The following is a 21,704-nucleotide window of genomic DNA, read 5'->3' as shown; positions in this document are numbered from 1 at the left end:
TACCAGTGCCCTGATCCCTTCATTCACTCTCTATCAGGTCGATACAGTAACGTGCAGTTAAAGATTCCCCGTCTGTAACGTGCTGGGAGCGCACAATACAGACGAGTAAGGCGATCCAGCGATACAGTCTCCAGTTTCACGCGTCCTTAGCGCTTCCTAAAACAAACACATAACCCTTTCCGCACCCAGCATGTAAATGAACGAAAAAGCTGTATAATGAAGGAATTAGCTATTCCCCTCCGATACTGTAACGGGCGCTGATACTATCTCCTCAGTAACCCGCTGTTTTGCCGCGGCCTTAACGTGTTAGTTTACCGCCTCCCCCTAGTAGGTGTTAGTGTAGTGTAGTGTAGTGTAAAAAACATTGCTTACCCGCCCTGGTCCCGTCCGGTCTCCGGTCCAGCCCATCCGGTCTCCGGTGTAGCCCCAGTCCGGTCTCCTGCAGCCCGTCCGGTCCCCTCCTCCCGAAGCAAAAAAAAACCAAAAAAAAAACCGAAAAAGTAGCAAGGCTCGGGCCTGCTACGGCAGTCCCTTCTCCCTTCCTCCCGATTTCGCACGGGCATCCATCCGCCGACGGCGAAACGACCTCCGGCTCTCTCTGCCTGGATGAACGCACGGCCCCCGCCAGAATGAATGCCCATGCGATTTTGGCGCTCATGCCATGAGCGCCAAAATCGCACGGCCATTCATCCAGGCAGAGGGAGCCGGTGGCGAAAACGGCCTCCGGTTCCCTCTGCCTGGATGAATGCACGGCCACCGGCAGTGAAGGAATGGCCGTGCGATTTCAGCGCTGAAGGCAGTCACATGACGTCATGGCATGTGACTGCCTTCAGCGCTGAAATCGCACGGCCATTCATCCAGGCAGAGTGAACCGGTGGCGAAAACGGCCTACGGTTCCCTCTGCCTGGATGAATGCGCGCCTGTGCGACCCGGCCCGCGGCCTACCCGCCCGCGGCCCGCAGCCTCGAACACCCGGCTCCCGCCGCCGCCCGCCTGGACCGGCCAGTATCGCCTGGACCCACGCGGCCCTCCGGCTCCTGCCGCTGCCTGGATGACCGCACAAAAGTGACAGGTATTTAAAAATTATTTTTTTTTTAACACTCAGGTTTTTACATCTTTTTGGTTTTTTGTTTTTTTTTTTTTACACTTCCTGGTACCTGTCATTTGAAATGACAGGTACCAGCGCACCCAGGTTACTGTATAGGCGCTGTATTAAGCGCCTATACAGTAAAATGGGTTGCGCGGGCATAACCCTTCCCTAACGCTTCACAGCCGCGGCATGCATTTGCATGCAATTAGAAGAGAGTATCAGGCGCTAGGTCAAGAGAACTGTGCGTGCGGGGAGGAAGGGTGCGCCTGACACTGCCTCACTGTTTCTACCGCGGCCTTACAGTATCGAGCCGTATGTTAGGAAAGAGAAGAACTGCAACCTTGCAGCACCTTGGGTCACATCCTTCTCTATTGCTTGGGCTCAAGCAGTGCCTTGAATCACGTGATTCAAAGCACACCATTCAGGTCTCAGTGGCGAAGGAGGACAACTCAACATGGAAGGTGAGTGAGGGGATTGGGGTTGCAGCTTTGGGTGGGGAAGGGAGCAGGAAGGGAAGCAGTGTGCCATCCCACCTGCCACCAATGATGCTTCTCTTCTGGAAGAGGGTTGAGGCAGGGGAATGCACCATCCCACTGAAGCCAATGCTCTTCTCTTCTTAGTAGGACCTGGCCTCCAATATCCCGTGGCAATTTGGCAAAGTCTAGCCAATCTTGCGGCAAGGGCCGAATTTTGCAGACCTTACCATGGGTGTGGAATCGTGGGAGACCAAAGACCCCGATTATGGTAGACAGTGCTGTACAGTGGTCTACAATTCAAAATTATGTACTCCCTCCCTTGCCTTACCCTTAAAAAAAAAAACAAAAAACAGAAGAGCCTTATATATTTTAATACCTAACCATTTGCCCCAAATCCTCCATTTTCTCCTGCCCCTCACCCATTTCCTTATAAAATTAAAATGAAACATTCAAATGTTGATAAGCGCCTTTGGCACTCTGGTGTACCCGGAGTTGGTTTTAAGCCCAGCCTCTGAGAGGTGCAGTAAGTAATCCAGGAGTAGCCAGACAGGGCAGGAGAAGGGAGTAGAGACCCTTCTGCTCACACCAGATGGTAAATCTCCATTTGGAAGTATAAGACTTCCTAGTGGAAGGCTTTCTCGAAGCTATCAGGACTCGGAACACCTCCTCTGAAAGGTCAAGAGACTGCAAGATCAACTGCTCAACATCCAGGTCATGAGTGACAGGGCCCAGAGGTTGGGGTGGCGCACCCCGTCCTGATCCTGCATGAGGTGGTCTGGGGCAGTTCCAGACGGATCGGGTCCTGCTGAGAGATCCCACAGGAGCAGGAACCAAATCTATCTTGGCCAATGGGGGGCTTTGAGGATCATAGTTCCCCTGTCCTGGCAAAGTTTCAAGAGAGTCTTCAATACCATCAGAAGTGGAGGATACTTGTACAGGCGGCCTATCCCCCAGTGAAGGGCAAAGGCGCCTGTGGGCTGGTTGGTCATCTGACCTGGTCAGGGAGCAGTACCGGGGAACTTTCTTGTTGCAGGGAGAGGCAAACAGATCCATGTCCGGGGTCCCACCAAGACGGAAGATTTGATCCGCCACCTCCTGCTTCAGGGTCCCAATGCCCCAGAGTCCACAATGGGAATTTTCTAGGGTGTCCTACGAATCGATGCCCGCGGGTCACAGAGGAATCATGGGGCACTGGCAACAACTGGGTCTGGAGGACAGTGAGGAGGAAATCGAGCCGACACAATAACAGTTCCAACCCAGGCACTCAAAAATTGAAAACACATTCACAGTGGTGGAGCTCGTGTTCTTTTTTTATGGAAAACATTCCACAAAGTGTGTTTTTCATTTTTTTTCTTCCTGTGCTGGGATTCTTTCGGTTCCCTGTTGGTTTTTTGCTTCAGTTGGTGAGTTTCTCTCGCTCTTCCTCTCCTTTGGTGTCCAGTCTTTGTGTCCCTGCGGTCTTCTGTGCGCCTCATGGCAGCCTCAGGCTTCAGTGCCCCAGTACCCACAGGTTATGTCCATAACGGATCCACATGAAGTGTACATCCTGTGCTTGGGGGCATCGCTTGATGTTTGGGGCTGCAAATTGTGTGCTCAGATGACCCCCAAAGGGCTGCCATGCCCAGCTGGACAAGATGAAGAAGGTTTCTAGATCAGGGAAATCCGATCCTCCCACTCTGGCATCGATGCCATTGATGCCCAAGGACCGGGGGGAACCATTTGTCCTCATCCCTTCAGTGTCTCCTACGCTGAGGCCTTTAGGTCATGAGGGTGCTGGAGATCAGCCCATGTCTGTTTCTTCGAAGTCCTGGACCTCTGGATAGTCATCCTCGACGCCAGGGAAAGACTGGGCCGAGCACCGTAAGAGATCTCGAAAGCACCATCAGTCTCCATCCTCGCACGGTGCGGGGCTTGCCACCCTGCCCCCGAAGCAGCCACTGCAAGAGGAGGCCTTATCCTTTCTTGTGTTCGGTGGCCTGAGGCCATCCTCACTGATTCTGGTATTGGGCACAGACCCTCCTCGGCATCCAGAGGAAGAGCTGACCTTGCCTCTCCCCTCTCAGCCTGCCCTTTCATTGGAGGCTTTTGAGGCGGAGCTTGAACGTTGGGTCGTGGATAGTGGCATCCTGGGCATGCTCAGTGTGCCATTCAAAGTTTTCTGTGCCAGGCTGCATCTGATGTCACCCACATGTGAGGACTACCATCCTGCTTGTCCTAGGATAAACAGGAATATCCCATTTCCAGTTTAAGAACTGAAGGAAGAAATGAAAGCAGCTGTGAATAGCAGCAGTGAAAAAACTTATCTGTAGTTATTGAAAACTTTGGTTGACATCTGCCAGTGGTTTTGGATGCTGAAGAATTACACATTGAAAATATTTACATCAGTTAAATCTCCCAATCTTTATGTATATTTTGTGACATCAGAAACAATGCTGTAAGTAACATGCTTCAACAAACAGAAACAATCAAAACTACAGCGCCCTTTTCTGAGTATGCTATATTTAAATACATTTGTCGGAATAAATATTTAGATAACTTTTTCCCCCACTGTAACACTGTTTTCTGAGGTCCGATTTTCAAATTAGAAAAATTTGATGACGCGTACCAGAATACACTGATGGAGTTATAGAAAGCAATCAGGATTGCTAACTGCCCGGTTTTGGACCAGCCAGCCAGGTTTTCAGCTGTGCTGTACAGTGTCCAGTCAAAAATACTGACTGGTCACTGAAAATCCAGTTTTTGCAAGAGGCTCCTTCTCTTTCCTACAGCTTCCTGGTTATAGGGAAAGACAGAGCCGAGAGCTGCGCTGTGTTCCTACTCGCTTGCCTCCTTTCCTGTTTTGTGATTGGATGGGATGAAAAGAGGAGGCGGGGCACAGCACAGCTCTCATTTCCCAGTGGCTCCACAGATCTCTGCAGCAATGCCCTCTGGGTCCCTCCCCTTCCCTCACTGAGTGCTGGGCCAAGACCAGAGAGAGGGGCTGCAGCGAGTCAGGAGGGATACAGGTAGAGGAAGGGAAGGTGGAGAAAGACAGTCGGAGTCACAGGGTGAGGAAAGGGGAGATACAGAAGGGACACAAAAAAGGGGAAGGAAAGGAAAATAGATGCATAGGGAACAAGAGAGGAAAGAGGGGGTAAGGAAGGAAGGTCATAGGGAAGGGGAGAGGCACAACGGGAGCATGAAGAAGGAGGGAGGAAGGGGGAATGGAAGGAAGAGAGAAGAGGCACAAAGGAGACGGGGACACATGAGGAAAGGAGATAGAGAAAGAGGAAGGTACTGGGGAGGAGAGGGAGACGGGAAGGAAGAAGGAGGGAGAAAAAAAACCAAGAGCATAGGGAGGGAGGGAACCAGAGGCAGGAGGGCAGCACAAGAGAGGAGTGGACGGAGGAGGGGGAGGGCATATTGAGAGACAGGTAGTACAAGGGAGTCACAGATGAAAGGCTGGGAAGGTTTTAAGGAAAGAGTGAACCACCTGTGTCAGAGAGGCAGCTGTGTGTTTATGGGGAAGTATAGAGGGGGGGGTGTGTACTAGAAAGGCTTTAGTTGTGATAGAGAGCAAAAGTGCATGAGAGAGACTGTGGTTGATGTCTTTATGAGGATAGTTATACACAATCCCAAAGGAGTGCAAAAATACTTATAGGTCCAAGCGTTGTATCATCAAAATATTTATTTTAAACGTTCAAACGGAACCACTCCTTATTTTTAATCCATACATCAATTAATGACTGCTTCAGGGACCCTGAAGCAGTCATTAATTGATGTATGGATTAAAAATAAGGAGTGGTTCCGTTTGAACGTTTAAAATAAATATTTTGATGATACAACGCTTGGACCTATAAGTATTTTTGCACTCCTTTGGGATTGTGTATATTAATTTGGAGTGCAGCTTTGCTCCTTCTCTATTTATGAGGATAGTTGAAATAACATTTTATTAAACAAAGTATATTGAGGGGGTGCTTGAAAGCCAAGTAATGAGTGGATGGACAACTGACAGTCTGTAACCTCCCCCCTCCCAAAGCATGAATTTTAGAGGGGTGTCCATATAAGGTCCATGGAAATGTTGGCCACCCTAAAAACAATACTGACCAAGACATTTAAGACTCCTGCTCTGATTCAGTAGGCCTTTGCTTCCTAAATTTCCTTATGGTGTTGTTTTATCATCATATCTGGGATTTTTCACTATACTGCAGCTGCCTTGGCATTAGCCCATGATACCCAGATCTCAGTCTCCTGGGGCCAACAAAAGTTCTCTCTCTCTACAATTTCAACTATAATTGCTTTCAGGATTTCAATTATGTTGCTGAAGCTTTTCCAAAACAACAAATTATCTGTCAATGTTAAAAACCTGAGAGATTCACTTTGACTTTAAAGAATCCAGCCACTATATACTGCTTTGTTCCAGTGGGTTGCTTGCTCTGTGAACTGCTCATAAAAGCTTCTTTTTCAAAGGAAAACGAAATCTTTAGACAGAAAATTGAACAACAACATTTTTTTTCCAGAGCCATTCACAGCCATTCCAAAATCCACCAAGCAGTCACCTTTAACAGTTCAAGGGCTACCCTGTTATTGCCTCTTTCATATTCAAAGTTAAACATTGGATTAGTTACTTAAGCAGCAGGGTGTACAGATTAGTTTGATAATCTTTCTAATTTGTGCAGGGTAGAGGGGAGGGAACGCTTGATAAGATTTTCTACATAGGGCTCTTTGATATTAAATACAACCCTGAAAGTCTGTTGTTTTAAACTCAAGACATTCAAAGCTTCTCAAAGTTGGATTTTTTTTTCTTTCATAAAATGTTTACTTTTCAATTTTAAATGAAGAAATTTGAAAACCTACATAAAATAAGTCCGGCCCTTGTATGCTGTAAAAAGTATTGATTTTCAGGATATCAACAATGTATCTTCATGAAATTCATCTGTGTGCCATTGTTTTAGTTTACAGGTAATTTCCATGTCGTGGTCATTTTGAAAACCAAGAATTAACTGGGTGTCTAGACTTTGCCATTTCTTTCAAGTTCACTAATAAGTCAGCATTTAAAAGTAGCAATTTAGCATATGGAATTTTCAGGCATAGGAGATGTTCAAGGTAAGGAGGCAGGATTACATGCAGAGACAAACACCACAGTGTCCATCCTCTTAGAAAAGGGCTACAAAAACAGGATTTCCCAAACCTGCCCAGGGGACTCCACCACTTGTCGGGTTTTCAGGATATCCATGCCAGGTCCTTATGGGCTGGATTGGCCACTGTTGGAAACAGGATGCTGGGCTTGGACCCTTGCTCTGACCCAGTATGGCATGTTCTTATGAGAGAAATTTGCATGTACTGGGTCTTCAGTGTATGCAAATTTATCTCCTGCAATTGGCTGTGGTGTTCCCAGAATAAGTTTGTGGAGTCCTGTACTAAAATGATACAAAGCCTGAACACAAACTCTACAAAGAGAGCTTAAGACATGCAAAATGTACTCACTGAAAGAAAGGGGGATATGACAAACTTCCAAATCTTTGAGGAAGGTGAAATCTTCCATAGAAGAATAAATTCATGGACAAGGGGTCACTCATGATCTAAGCTGCAAGAAGGAAGGTGAGAAGGAAACCGGAAAAAACACGCGGGGCAGATACAGAGGCAGAACAAAATAGGGATGCTGCAGTATTCAGAACAGCACACCCTTCACTCCCACCATAGCAGAGGCCAGTGGAGAGGTTATAAGGGGAAAAAGGGCATAGATAAAGGAAGCATGAAGATAGTAGCAGATGGAAACCAGCAGGCCTCAATGCACAGAAACCAATCAGGTCAATTATTAATTAAACAAACATGACTTCAACTGACTCGGCACCACACCACAATACTCTTAGTCCTGCATAACTGCACAATACAAAATGTGTGTAGAACTCCCCTTCAGCAAAGAATTCTACATTTGTCTTGCAGAATTTGGCACAGGGACCAGGAGGCAGCAAGGGTAGTGAAGGTCTGCATAGGCCAGAAGAGAAGATGGAATAGCATCAGCTCACAAGAGAGAAAGGAGACGTGGCGGTTTGGCTTATGAGGACTGGGAGAGAGTTGGCATCAGCCCGTGCAAGCTGAAAGAGGAGCCTGGCGTGTAAGCCTCAATGTGCATGGCCCAAGGAGAAAAGAGAACAGTGGGGAGTCTGGTGGACCCGGAAACAAACAGGTAGCGATATGGAGGGTGGTGGGGAATGGGGGAGGTAGGACAGAGCTGGGGATCAAGTTTTGAAAGAGGGGAGAGAGGGAAGATAGTTGGCCATGGTTGTGGGGGTACAGAGAGAAAGCTAGGGGTCTTGCTGGGGGTAGAGAGAGAACCAGGAGTAAGGGAAAGGTCTGATGTAGAAAGAGTAAGCTGGAGGTCTTTCTTTGAGGGGGAGGGAGATAAGAACTGGAAGGGTTGAGCCTGGTGCAGCACAGAGAAAGTTGGGGTGGGGAGAGAAAGCTGGGGGGACTGACTCTAAGGGCAGATGGAGGAGAAGTCAATCCTGGGAAAGGGAGTCAAGTCAGAGGGGAAGAGAGCTGGGGACGGCAAAGCCCGGGGAGGGGCAAGAACGATTTTGGCCAGACCTTATGATAGGAAAATTCAGCATAAAAAAATTAAAAATTCTGCTTTTCAACTCTGTTTGACCAATATCAAATATACTTCTCCAAAGCATCAGCTCATCATTACCTGCACTCAAACAGTACCTTATTCCACCGCTGACCTCGGCAGTCACTTTAAACTCAAATATTATTTGTGTAGTTGAAAGTCCTTGCTCTCCTTCTCAAGAAGGACAAGTTTATTTTCAGCTCAGATGACCTTCCGCACAGTGTATAAGAAATGCCACATCAAGGTCTGTTTGCATTAACTTCGGTAAATCAGCCAATCAGCTCTAAACTCTATAACCCTAGCATTCTACAATATTTAAGGCAAGCAACCACTCTTTTTCTACAGGGAACGTCAACATGAAGTGCCTCGTTAAAAAAGTAATGATGGTGAGGATATCTGTATACATATATAGAGATGGATATAGAGCTTTTTTTAAAATGTAAGTTTATTTATTAGAAACTTCTCATAGAAGTCTGCAATGAACACCAAAGACCTTCATTCCATCTTTTCTTTGGCCATTTTTCCCCCTAAAGTCTGGCTGGCTCTGAAATCTTGCTTCTGGAGAACAAACACCAGTGAAGAGATACATTCGCTCCACATTCAGATGCTGATGTACAATTTATCATTAATGGCCTTTCACTGCTACCAGCTTTTAAGATCTTAATTTTAAATTTCTGTACTTATAACCTTTTACAATCTAAACAGGAAGATAACATCTTCTGACAGGAAAGATTTTCATGACTACATAAACAATGCAATATAATAAAAAGAAATAAATTAGCCGGCCAGACATTCAAGTCCACAATAAGTAAGAAGGGGAGTTGCTGAAAACACACACAAAAAAAAGAGGAAGTGGAGGAGCAGCCTCGTGGTTAGAGCATGAACCGGAGACACCAGGGTTCAAATGCCACAGCCACTCCTTGTGACCTTGGGCAAGTCGCTTCTCCCTCCTCTGCCTCAGATACAGGTTGCTATACCTCTGCGGGTAGGGAAATCCCTGCAGTACATGAATGTAAGCCACTCTGAAATGCCTGAAAGCAGAATATAAATAAGCATAAGCAAGCAGGCAGTCATCAACTTGCTACTCAACCACACCAGCAGTTGACTTCTATAAATCTCCAAAGCTATTTAAACACTGCTCCCTTCTCTTTAATAGTTTCTCTAAATCCAAAAAGGCCTTATGTTTGTACTGGGGTCCATCTGCTCAGCTCCAGATACACCCTGACCTTTGCATCATAAAAATTGATATCCTTATCGCGAAAAAAGCAATAGTTTCTTATTGAGGGGCTTTCATCAGTATTCCCCCCTGTTGTCATAAAATTACTTAAAGTACACCCAAGGGCACTCAAACACCTCACTGCACTTAGGGCAAGAATGTTTTCCTCCATAATAGCCTGATCAAAAATCAATTCTGGGTGGTTAATGAGTAGAGCCTGAACACAGTATGGCTTATAAATCGAGGAGAAGACAGAGGCAATAATCTCACTGATGAATTATTCCATCGATAAGCAGGTTACCACAATTCAGGTAGCCATAGCGGCTCCACAGTCACACTGTCTTTTCACGCGCATTAAGTAAGCAGAAATGCTGACCGCCATGAACAAATGATTCAGTTTGTCCAAAAAGGGAATGAAGCTCGGGAGGTCTTACTACTCTTATCCATCCTGGATCTTCCCCAGAGGATAAAAATGCATCACAAAGATACATTAGAATGATAGGATATTTCCATGTACTTAGAAGGGCTATTACATAGGAACCAAACATTTGAGAGTCAAATTATTGGCTTCAATATATAAACATGAAAAGTATATGACCAGTATCTCCTGAAAGCTGGAAACACGCTACATCTTAAATACCCTGCAGCCCTTTTGAAAATATGGTCAACTGATGCAAATGAAAACTCGAGGTGTACAAGAAATCTATGAGGACATTATGGATCAATTTCATCTAAACATCAAGGATTTGGCTTTTTGGGTATAGCACTATATTCTAAAAGAACCAACTTCTTTTAGTCAAGATATTCAAGATACTCAGCACTATAACATAAGTGCTATGATGGGTCAGACCAAGGTCCATCGAGAGCATCCTCTCTGACAGTGGCCAGTCTAGGTCAGAAGTACCTGGCAGATCCCATTAGTTGATTTATTTCTTGTATTTCACTCCCAGGCATAAGCACTGGCATTCCCAAGTCTACCTGGTTAATAACTGTTTATGAACATTTCCTTTAGCAACTTTTCCAACCCCATTATATTAATTGCCTTGACCATATTCTCTGGCAAAAGATTCACATAGCTTTATGGTGCAATGAATGAAAAAAAAACAAAACTTCCTACTATTTGCTTTACATCTGCTGATTACTAGCTTCATGGAATTTCATTACCGCTAAAAGCTATTAAATTTTACTATGTAGGTTTTCAATTTTATGACAGCACAATACACCTTTTAGTGGCCAAAATTGTTCTTAATTTTCAAGCAGTTTCAACTATGCTATTTCAAACTGGCTTTTGCCAAAGCTACATGTTAGAAAAGATTATCTAATGAAAAAGGTTGGCATGGGACATGCATGTGAAGATAATTTATTTTATTTTTTTATTTAACAGTTTTTTATACCGACCTTCATAGTAAATAACCATATCGGATCGGTTTATATTTAACAAGGGTATAACTGGAGTAACAATTCAAGTAAACGAAAGATAAACAATAGGTGGAATAAGTCAAAGTTACAATCAACAGGGAAGGAGAACTTGGAAGCTTGCAACAAGCTGGAAAGAAGATGAGGCAGGAATAAATATAAAGTGTTACCGTGGAGCGTACGGGTTAAAAGCTTAATGGTGCTTTAACCTGGAAGAGTCAGAGTCCATTCGTGAGTATAAATGCCTGACCGGGTAAGAGTGAAGGACAACTAGTGATTGTCTGGTGGATCGGCGAAGGCTTGGTGAAAGAGCCAGGTTTTCAGTCTTTTTCTAAAAGTTAAAAGGCAAGGCTCCAATCTGAGATTTGATGGGATGCTATTCCCATCAAATAAGATAAGTGAGAAGGAAGCGCAGTTGCTAAACAAAAAACGAATTACTCCCCTTAAAATTACAGATGCAACTCAGAATTTTTTAGAAAGCATCACATGACATACATTGGTTGTGATACCTAAAACTTACATTTCTCAACTTCTGATTTTTGAAGAATCTGAAAACTCTTGGGATAAGTTATATAGGAATGCCACTCATCACAAAGATTAGAGACAAAAGTAATCCGAAATGACAGGTAGAATAAGGAAATAGAGAAATGTGTTATTTACTCTTTCGGATAGTAGAAAGACTAGGGGGCACTCCATGAAGTTAGCATGGGGCACATTTAAAACTAATCGGAGAAAGTTATTTTTTTACTCAACGCACAATTAAACTCTGGAATTTGTTGCCAGAGAATGTGGTTAGTGCAGTTAGTATAGCTGTGTTTAAAAAAGGATTGGATAAGTTCTTGGAGGAGAAGTCCAGTACCTGCTATTAAGTTCACTTAGAGAATAGCCACTGCCATTAGCAATGGTTACATGGAATAGACTTAGTTTTTGGGTACTTGCCAGGTTCTTATGGCCTGGATTGGTCACTGTTGGAAACAGGATGCTGGGCTTGATGGACCCTTGGTCTGACCCAGTATGGCATTTTCTTATGTTCTTATGTTCTTACTCTCTCAAAACATGTAGGGACCGATGCATATACAACCCACTGTAAAACAGCCGCTAGTTATGAGCGCGGGTTTTGATCACCGCAAGCAGCTAAAGCTGTCACTTCCACGGGATGTAAAAAAAAAAAAAAATTATGCAAATGATTTGCGCGCAGAAATCCGTGCACTGGTGAAGGTAAGGCCCTATGTAATAAGCGGCCGCATCCGTGCATAAAAGCGAGTAAGTTAACGTGTCTCCCAATTAGTGAAAGTATGATCCTGGAATGTATTTTCATTTTGTGAATAACTCTGTGTGTTGCAGAAAAAATGGGAATTTTTTCATGAGTGAAATTGCATGGCAGCGAGAAAGGTGCTCAGCACCCAGATTTGCATGCGGCTGATTAGCTAAGTGCCTATCTCAGTGCGCAAGCAGCCAGATTCCTGCTTAGCTAGATGTCTTTTTTTAAAACCTGAATGACCAGAAAGGCACCTAGCTGAGCGCTTATCTCTGTTCCCAACCAGCCAGCTCAGTTAGGTGCCTGTCATGGTGCTTGGCTGTGCAGAAAAGTGCCTAGGTACGCTGGGTGCTTGGGTGCCAAGATAGGCACTCAGCTAGGTGCCTTTTAGGTTGGTCAGGCAACCAGGAAGGCGCTTAGCTAAGCTGGCTGGTCGGGAACTGAGATAGGCACTCAGCTAGGTGTGTTTCAATGCTCAGGCGACCAGAAAAGCATCTAGTTGAGCACCTATTCTCAGTTCCTGATCAGCCAGCCTTTCTTATCACCCGATCGACTTAAAAGGCACCTAAGCTGAGTGCCTATCTAGGCACAGAATTAAGCAGGAATCTGGCACCTTATCTGCTCCTCACGATCCCTCCTCTCCTGCTATGACCTCTGTCACCTGCCAAACCTTCTGCTACTGTCAGCCTTTGGTGAACCTGCAAGATATGCCACAGCATCAGGAACAGCTGGACACAATCTGAAATCTCCATCATAGAAATCACACCAGAGCTGGCACAGACACCCAACCGCACCACACCAATGTAAGCAATGGCCCTTGAGTTGGCGCTGACACTTAACTCGTGCCCTGACCATGGTGGTAAAAAACCCACAGTAACATTAGCATGGCTCCCTGCATTGCCTAAGATTAGCTAATCGCCTCCTTTGCACGCCGTTAGCATGCATTTGCGTGGGGAAAACCACGCTTGTATGTTCTTTTTTCCCCCGCACACAAAACCCTTATTACATCTACATATAGGACTTTGCGCGGGAAAACGCGTGTACAGGTGCCCACAAACCCACAGCAGCTTCAGCGCACCTTATTTCATCAGCCTCGTAGTGTCTTGTGTCATAATCAAAAAACAGGAAATATTCTAAAGAGATACCAATAATGTATACTCAAAATACTTTTATACACCAATGCCTCATATGAGGTTCAATGCAACCCTATTCAAAAAGAAAAAAGTGGTATGTTAACAGGTGTCAGCAAGCCAGGCGTGGGGTCATGTACTTCACCACCAGCGAACCTCTCAGTCATTCACCCAAATCTAAGAGTCTCTCAATGCAGTAGTACATTTTTGGAAATTTTTAAATTTGCATCTAAAATGCAAACCCATTAAGACAGCACTTTTTTCTTTATGAATAAAGTTGCATTGAATCTCTTACAAGACACTGGTGTGAAGATTTTTTGAGTATACATTGTTCTATCTTTTTAGAATATTTTATGTAATTTTTTTATGAGATTGCTTACACAAAAAAAAGAGCAAAGAAAAACTAAGAACAGACATCTACTCTATGGAAACACAAGCCTGTGAAATGTACAGTTTGATTTTGTGGCTTGCCCTTACAATTTACCGCACATCTGTGACCAGTTTGAATTTTTCACATAAAGATATAATGGGAGGATAATAAACTGCTCTCATCCTACAGTGATTTATACTAAAACATTTATTTGGTTTAGTAACCCTTTTAGATATCTAGTCTTAGATAATAGTATTTTTAGCCAATTCATGTGGTAATTAAAACATGAAGCTCCCCCCTTTTAAGTCATGGTTTTTATTTCATTCCTGATGAAATATTGGTGTTTATAGTTTTTGAAAGCACTTCTTAGTCACGAATCAAGGTGCTGCTGTGCTAAGTCTTATCAAATCCACATGAAAACAGCATGTAAAGCATGAATGTAGTACAAGCAGTTGTACAATGGACTTAAGGAATAATATTTCTTTAAACAATATTAGTAGCCGAAATAAAACAAACCTTTTGTCTTAGTGGATAACAACGAATCTGACCCCATCAGTCTCCCCCAAGGTGTGCCCCAAGGTTCTTCCCTCTCCTCTACCCTCTTTAATATATACATGCTTCCCCTTACCACTCTTCTCACCAACCTGCGCATCAAGCATTTCATTTATGCTGACGATGTGCAAATCATATTCCCTTTCTCTGACTCCCTCCAAACTGCTCTACAAAATTGGGGATCCTGTCTTTCCTCCTTCAACCAACTCCTCACTGACATGCACCTGGCCCTAAATCCCCACAAAACCGAACTATTAATCATCTCCAATAAGCAACCGCTTCCAGCCATCCCACCTTCATACTCATCCACCATTTTCCCCGCGCACATTCGCAATTTAGGTGTCCTTATTGATAATCATCTTACTTTTAAACCATTCATTAAATCTATCATAAAGGAATGCTATTTTAAGCTACAAACAATAAAAAAACTCAGACCCCTACTACACTTCTCTGACTTCCGTACAGTACTCCAGTCTATTATATTGTCTAAAATAGACTACTGTAATGCACTCCTCCTTGGCATCCCCGCAACACACATCAAGCCGTTACAACTATTACAAAACGCCGCCGCTCGTATACTGTCAAATTCTAAAAAAAGAGACCATATTACTCCCACACTTATCGAACTACATTGGCTCCCAATACACTCACGAATACGTTATAAAGTACTCTCCCTCATCCACAAAAGTCTGGTAAACTCAAACTTCAATTGGATCAACCCTCCCCTCCTCCCCCGTACCTCCAACAGACCCACCCGCCCAGCCCTCCAAGGAACCCTACGTACCCAATCCATCAAATCTTTTAAACTCTCCTCCACTATAAGCAGAGCTTTTTCTCTCGCCGGCCCTTCCGTATGGAACTCCTTGCCTCATGACATACGCATGGAGACCTACACTCCCAAATTCAAGAAAAAACTGAAAACCTGGCTCTTCCAGCAAGCCTACCCCATGACACCGCCCACCTCATAAAACTCCTCTGTAAACTATTATTCGTTCTACGATTAAGAATGCTCTATGACTAGGAATGCCTTATGACCAATGATTTATGCCTTATGATTTATGACCACTGATTATTGTACATTGTGACTCATGTTCATAGTTCTTTATCTATTTATTGATTTATTAATTTGCGTTGCCTTTCAGTATTATCTACTCTCCCTGTTAATTGTATTTCTATCGGTTATATGTAAGGGCTCCGCCCAAAAGTTCTTGTTTTTTGTAAACCGATGCGATGTGTGAACGGCTATCGGTATAGAAGAGACTTTAAATAAATAAATAAATAAATAAATACATTTATTCCAAAACAAAAATGAAAGGGAAACCTAGGAATAAGACCAGAAGAGGCGGCAACACAAAGACAATTTTAAACATAGATATACTTCATCTTTAATAGAATACTTTTCAAGACCCTGACCATAATCCACAAATTCATCTACAATCAATCCTCACTACAACTCACCATCCCACTCGAATTCCATAACTCCAATAGACCGATAAGATCAGCATACAAAGGAACTCTCCAGGCACCTCCACACAAATCCTTTATCCACAATTCCCTTCAAAAACGAATACTGTCATCCGCCGGACCACAGCTATGGAACACACTATCCCCTGATCTACGCCTGGAACAATGTCTTCTTTCCTTCAGAAAGAAACTGAAAACTTGGCTGTTCTCTCAAGCCTTTCCAGTATGAGACTCTCCCCAACTAACAATGACTTGCAAAACAATTGTATATAGTTGCCTGTTGCGCATTCCCTTAAAAAGGGTTATCTTATCTTAATTAATTCCTTCCACTTTCAATTGTCCTGAATTACTCTCCCTGTTCATTGTAACTTTCATTCTTATTATTTATGGTTTTCCCCTGGTTTTGATGTAAACCGGTTCGATAAGACATGGTCTTAAGCATCGGTATATTAAAAAGAATTTAAATAAAATAAAATATAACTACACTAGTTTAAATTTCACAAATTAGGCTATGTTAGATTGGAATATCACCACCACCACTACTTTAAACTCTCTCTATTTCTGGGATCCTCCCAGTCCCCTCAGTCCATAACCTTGGAGTTATTTTTTATTTTCTCTCTCCTACATATATCCAAAACACTGCTAAAATGTGCTATTATTTCTTTCTCCGAATCACCACTAAAATGTGTCCGTTCCTTTCTGTACACACTACCAGAACCCTTATCCACTCTATCACCTCCTGCTTAGACTATTGCAACCTCCTCTTCACAGGTCTCCCAGAAAATCTCTATCCACTACAATCTATTCAGAATTAAGCTGCGTGACTTATCTTTTGCCAAAGTTGCTACACCCACCTAACTCCTCTTCTCAAGTCACTACATTTGTTTCCTACCCGTTCCTGTATGCAGTTCAAGCTTCTCTTACTCGCCTATAAAAGTCTTCACCCTGCAGCTCTTCACTACTTTTCCCCTCTCTCTCTACACCCCTCTTCGTGCACTCCACTCATTAGACAAGTCACTCCTATCTATGCTCTTCTCCTCTACTGCTAATTCCTGACTCAGCGCTTTCCACATTGTTGTACTGTCTGCTTGGAATCAACTTCCCGAACAGATGCATCATGTTCCCTCTCTGGCCTTATTTAAATCCCATCTAAAAACCCGCTTTGAGGTTGCTTTTAAATCTTAGCCTCTAATTGACCTGGTTATAGCCTCATTCATTTTTTTAACCATTGTCTTAATAAATGAAGTGACCCAAATCTCTTCTGCCCTGTACATTTATCTTGATTAGATTGTAAGCTCTATTAAGCAGAGACCGTTGCTTACATATTTTTTGTACAGTGCTGCATGAGTCGAGTAGTAGCAGTAGTTTCAGTTCTCAATATCTAAATCTGCCAAGCAAACAATTCAGTTTGGAATTTTCACTCTACTGTACCCTGATGAAAATAAATATCCCAAGTTTTTGTTCATTCATTTGGACTATGTTGCATTCATTTCAAGAAGAAAATAATATTCAGATTGTAATGTATTTATATCTTGACAAATGCTTTTCTTAGGCATTCACTGTAAATGAAAACATTTGGATGAATGCAACTGCTTTACAAAAAACACACACCCATAATGTAATTCCTCTTATTTTGTGCTGTTTCACAAAGAGCCAAAACCGCAATTCAGAGCTTTCAAGCAAAACAAGACCATGTCTGTATGCATGCCAAGGTCATTACAATGGCATTTGTGCAAAGTTTTACAGTATCCACACAAACAGTTTTATCCGAGCAGCAGCCTCCATTTAGCCCAGCATACTGGATGCACTCCAGGTAAATCGGCCATCAAGTGTGCTGTCAAACAGATAAGATTGTGATACTAATGCAATATTCCACATTCAGATTCTCCCTTTGGAAATGGCAAAAGGAAAAAAGGTAAACTGAGAAGCTCAACGTCAAACAAAATTAGAACCAGACATTACGAAGGAATTCAAATTTTAAATTCTAGACTCCATACTTCAGTGCATCCAACCAAAGTTTATATTGCTTGAATCAGCTCTAATTCATAAACTGAACATATACAGTATTATGATTCTCCTAATTTTTCAAAACAAACACCGTAAAACATTTTTTCTTCTGTTTAAATTAACCCTTCCATTTTTGACAAAAAGCCACCACTACAACCATCTGATCCAAGAAAACATATTTAGCTTTCAGCAATTGAACATGGTTATATATTTTTGTAAATACACAATATGGTATACCAAGAATATTCAGAGGAAGCACTTCAAAACACTATGATCACTCCACAATATACAATTCTTAATAAATCAATATGCCATCATAATAGGCACTCCTGGCATAATACCTTTTCAATAATCATATGGCATCAACAAGTTTCATCCCAAAAAGTTGTTTTAATTTTTTATATGCAGATAAAACACATCGGTGTGTCGCTGCTTGTTGAGCTGTGTGTCTTGCTGTGTATGCAGTGCCATAGGTGGTTTGAATTCATCTGGCCATCAGCCCACCCATAAGGAAAAGGAGCAAGTTTAGTGTAATGTTTAGAGTATTCATTTATCTCTGAAGTAGAGCTTTAAAGCATGCCACAGTAAAATGATGGGGGTTGAGCTTAGTGAATGAATCAGTAGCTTATTCCTCCCTACTGAGAGAGGGATGATCTAGGCTATGATTCTAAACTGTTATATATGAACTGGACTTAATGTATTTATGTGCTGAGGATGTATTTTAATTTCGCTATTGTTATACCTTATTGTTCTATTGTACCATCATTATGACGACGCTATATAAACATTTTTATTTACCAAAATATTTTTATGTTAGGGATATATTTTATAACTGATCTCTTTGGGACTGTGCATTATAACAGCACATAAATAAAACAAGTTAGTTTTGTATTTTACTGGTATATTTTATTAGCAGCAGTGCTCCTGGCTCCCGCGATGCAGTTGCAGAAGAAACCGCATAATTGGCAACCTGCAGCACAATCAACTTTCCTTAATTCAATCATATGAAGAAAGCTATGGGGTATTCTGCCTTCAATCTCAACTCTCTCTGCTACTGCTCAGCTTGTAAGCAAAGGAAGGAGGGGTGAGGCTGGAGCAGATGAAAGAAAAGGCCCTCTCTGCTCCCTAACCAAGCCCCTCTCCTCTTGTTCTGAAGGGATCAGGAGGGAAGCCGTGAAGTTGGAGTGGACATAGAAAACAGAATGTTTGATCTATCAAAGATATTTTAAATCAAAGCAAAGATCATTCTGATATAATTCCTGGACACCATGAATATATTCGTCCAATCATACACCATCTACAAAGACCTGGATGTGTATCTGGACGTCTACAATTGCTGGGGCCTCACGGCTGGCAGAAAGGGCATTAATTTCAATTCACAGCGGCTTTGATCGGCACCACTGCTGACCAGTTTCAAACGTGTGCTAATTTACCGTGTGCCTAATACATGTATGCATATCTTCCTGTATAATTACAGCATGAAAAACTGCTGATGCTAAAGGCATTTTTACCACACATAAGCTCAGCTATTTTGAAAGACAGGACTTGAAAGAAAATATACAAAGGATGACTGCACTAGTTCATTTCAAAGCAAGAGAGACATTTCACAATTAAAAGTTTGTAACATGTGTCTTGATAAATTGTTGATGTTTGTACTTGGTACATTTTTAATTTGTATATAGTTTAAAAATTGTTTAGAAACAACGTGAATGGTTTTCATGAAAAAAAGACTCTTACATAGAGCTGTGAGATTCTTTATGCAAAATTATGCAAATCTGCCACATACATGCCGCAGAATTTTGAAAAAAAACTGCCATAAGAAACCAGGGGCTCTGATTATGAGTTTGATGCTGTATTTTGATTACTGTATTGTTGTAAACTACTTTGGGTCAAAATTCTGCTTGAAGGAGGTGATATAGCGTGCAGTGGTAGATATTTTCTGACCCACCAGACACAGATTTGGTATGTGCCAGCATTAATAAAATGTATAGGCCGATGCAATATCAGCGTGTTTAAACAGGCGCTCATAATTGAGCAATTGGTCTCAATGCGCGATGATCCACCTCTCCCTGGCACCCGATTTAATATTTTAATGGGCTGCCGCAGCAAAAAGGAGGTGCTAGGGAAAATTTTGCGGCTCTAGCACCTCCTCGGCATCGGGCTCTCAATTTTATGAGTGTCCATTTTCCTAACCTGTGCATAGCCACGATATTAAGTTGGAGGAACTATAGAAAAGCAGTATTTTCAGCTTTTCTGTAAACTTTTGGGCCTCCTCAAGAATTAATGCTTGCTCTGGGGGCAGGCATTCATTTTTGAGAGTAAAAATGTGAGCTTCGGGCGCACATTTTTTTTTTTTTTTTTGCATTGAGTAGCAGCTAATAGCCTCATTAACATGAATTTACATGTGATAAGCGCTATTAGCTTCGTGCTGGTTTGCATGCACTAATCCCCTTAATGCATGAGGGATTTCAGACGCGCGTCCAAAAACATACATCCAAGTGTCTGCAAAGTCGTACGCTCAGCCGAGCGCACTATATTGCATCAGCCTGTTTGTGACAAGGCACTAGGACTTGCCTCTTGGCTTTCAACCAGATCAGGTGGAATTTCACTTTTACCTTCAGATAAGAATTGCTTAGGCGATCAGCAGAGATTTGACAGGAGCCCTTCTTGTATAACAGCCTTCATGATATTAAAATCCAAGGGAGTGCTACAGATCAAACAACTGCTTGGAGTGAATCATCTGAAAAGAAATGCTCTTTGAACTAAACAAATATGCAGCCTTACCTTCATAATGTTAATTAAGTCTGTCTGGTAGTAGCGATCCTGGTGTGCATTAGCGGCTGCTAGCGTAAGGAGATAGTCATTTCTCGCGTGCGTTGCTTTTGTGTTGCACTCCGAACGACGGGCTTTTAACTATATTCAGAAACGGAAACACTTGTCAGAACTGGTTCACCAAATAGGAGAAAAGCATGTTCTCTAATTCTTAGGCAATTCATAATTAATCTTTCCAAGCTAAACGTAAAGTATCTTCAGGAAGTTAGGAGGTTTCCACATGATGCTACACATTACAGAAAAGTTCTCACTGGATATTTTAATTAATTATACAACTATGGGACTTCATAGTAGATAGTGTTATTTTACTCCAAAAATATTCAGTTATCAATTAGTTCATAATATAAATTAGAAAGCAGTTTATATCACTTCTATAGGTCATAATAGTAATATACACCTAGTGTCCTATATTATGAACTAATAGATAATTGGACTTTATTTCATTGACAGATTAACATTTTTATGCTGCCAGAATCGGAGCCTTTGAGAAATGTCAGAAAAATTCAGCCTATGAAACTACTAATCAGTAATACATGAGAGAATCTGATTCAAGTTCTTTCATTACATATAACTCCTTTGTGCATTTGATACAGAAAATGTTTGAATATGGCCATTAATGTTTTTTGACAAAATATTTCTGGCCAAACTCACCTTTACGTTTGCCTTCTGTAAAGTTATTCTTGATTGAAAAAGACTAAGTTTGGATCTGTAAGGAAGATAAAATATGCTGAGAATTTCAGGAATTAAAACTGTATTATACACACAAAGTATGTGCAGCGACCTTCATTTTCAGTTTTTACTTTCATTTTTTCTAAGGGAAAAAACTAAAGGAAATCAGTGCAAAAAGTGCCTTATTTTTTCTGGGTAAAGAATATTTTGGTGGACAGGAGCCAGGACAGTAAAAAAAAAAAAATCACATCAAACTATTAAATGGATTAGGATTCTAGAACAGGGATTCCTGAACTTTTTATGGAGGTGACCAGAACTTTCAAAATCAATGACAGGGCCACATGAAAAGTTTAAGGACTTCTCCTCCCAACATCTCCCCATCCCCCAACAACTCCATCTCAAGCCTTCCCCTCTTTCCTCTTCCCCTCACCCTGCGTTTCACCTCTTCCTTGGCTCTTCCCCAGCGTCACCCTTTTTTAATCACTGCTCTCACTGCCCCCTTCTCGTTTCTCTCTCTTTATTTATTTTTATTTATTTAAAAACTTTTCTATACCGTCGCTAAGTTATATACCATCGCAACGGTTTACATGTAGGCACATAGACTAAGGTATGTAATATAGGTTATCGTACAT

The 21,704-nt window shown here is 42.3% G+C and overlaps 1 protein-coding gene across 2 annotated transcripts in view; it reads right to left on the bottom strand.

The window, feature by feature from the left end:
• FCHSD2 (FCH and double SH3 domains 2) overlaps positions 1-21,704 on the bottom strand; it is a 537,915-nt gene that overhangs the window by 263,449 nt on the left and 252,762 nt on the right. For both annotated transcript variants that reach the window (XM_029602137.1, XM_029602138.1), the window contains exons 7-8: positions 21,055-21,109; positions 20,356-20,484 (exon numbers count right to left, since the gene is read on the bottom strand). In XM_029602137.1, the coding sequence (XP_029457997.1) occupies positions 20,356-20,484; positions 21,055-21,109 (184 nt within the window). The remainder of the gene's footprint in view (positions 1-20,355; positions 20,485-21,054; positions 21,110-21,704) is intronic.

The sequence above is a fragment of the Rhinatrema bivittatum genome, chromosome 5 (assembly GCF_901001135.1).
Source record: "Rhinatrema bivittatum chromosome 5, aRhiBiv1.1, whole genome shotgun sequence".
In the NCBI taxonomy this organism is placed as follows: Eukaryota; Metazoa; Chordata; class Amphibia; order Gymnophiona; family Rhinatrematidae; genus Rhinatrema; species Rhinatrema bivittatum.
The sequence above is the reverse complement of the archived record's forward strand: the minus strand, read 5'-3'. Positions and strand labels throughout refer to the sequence as shown.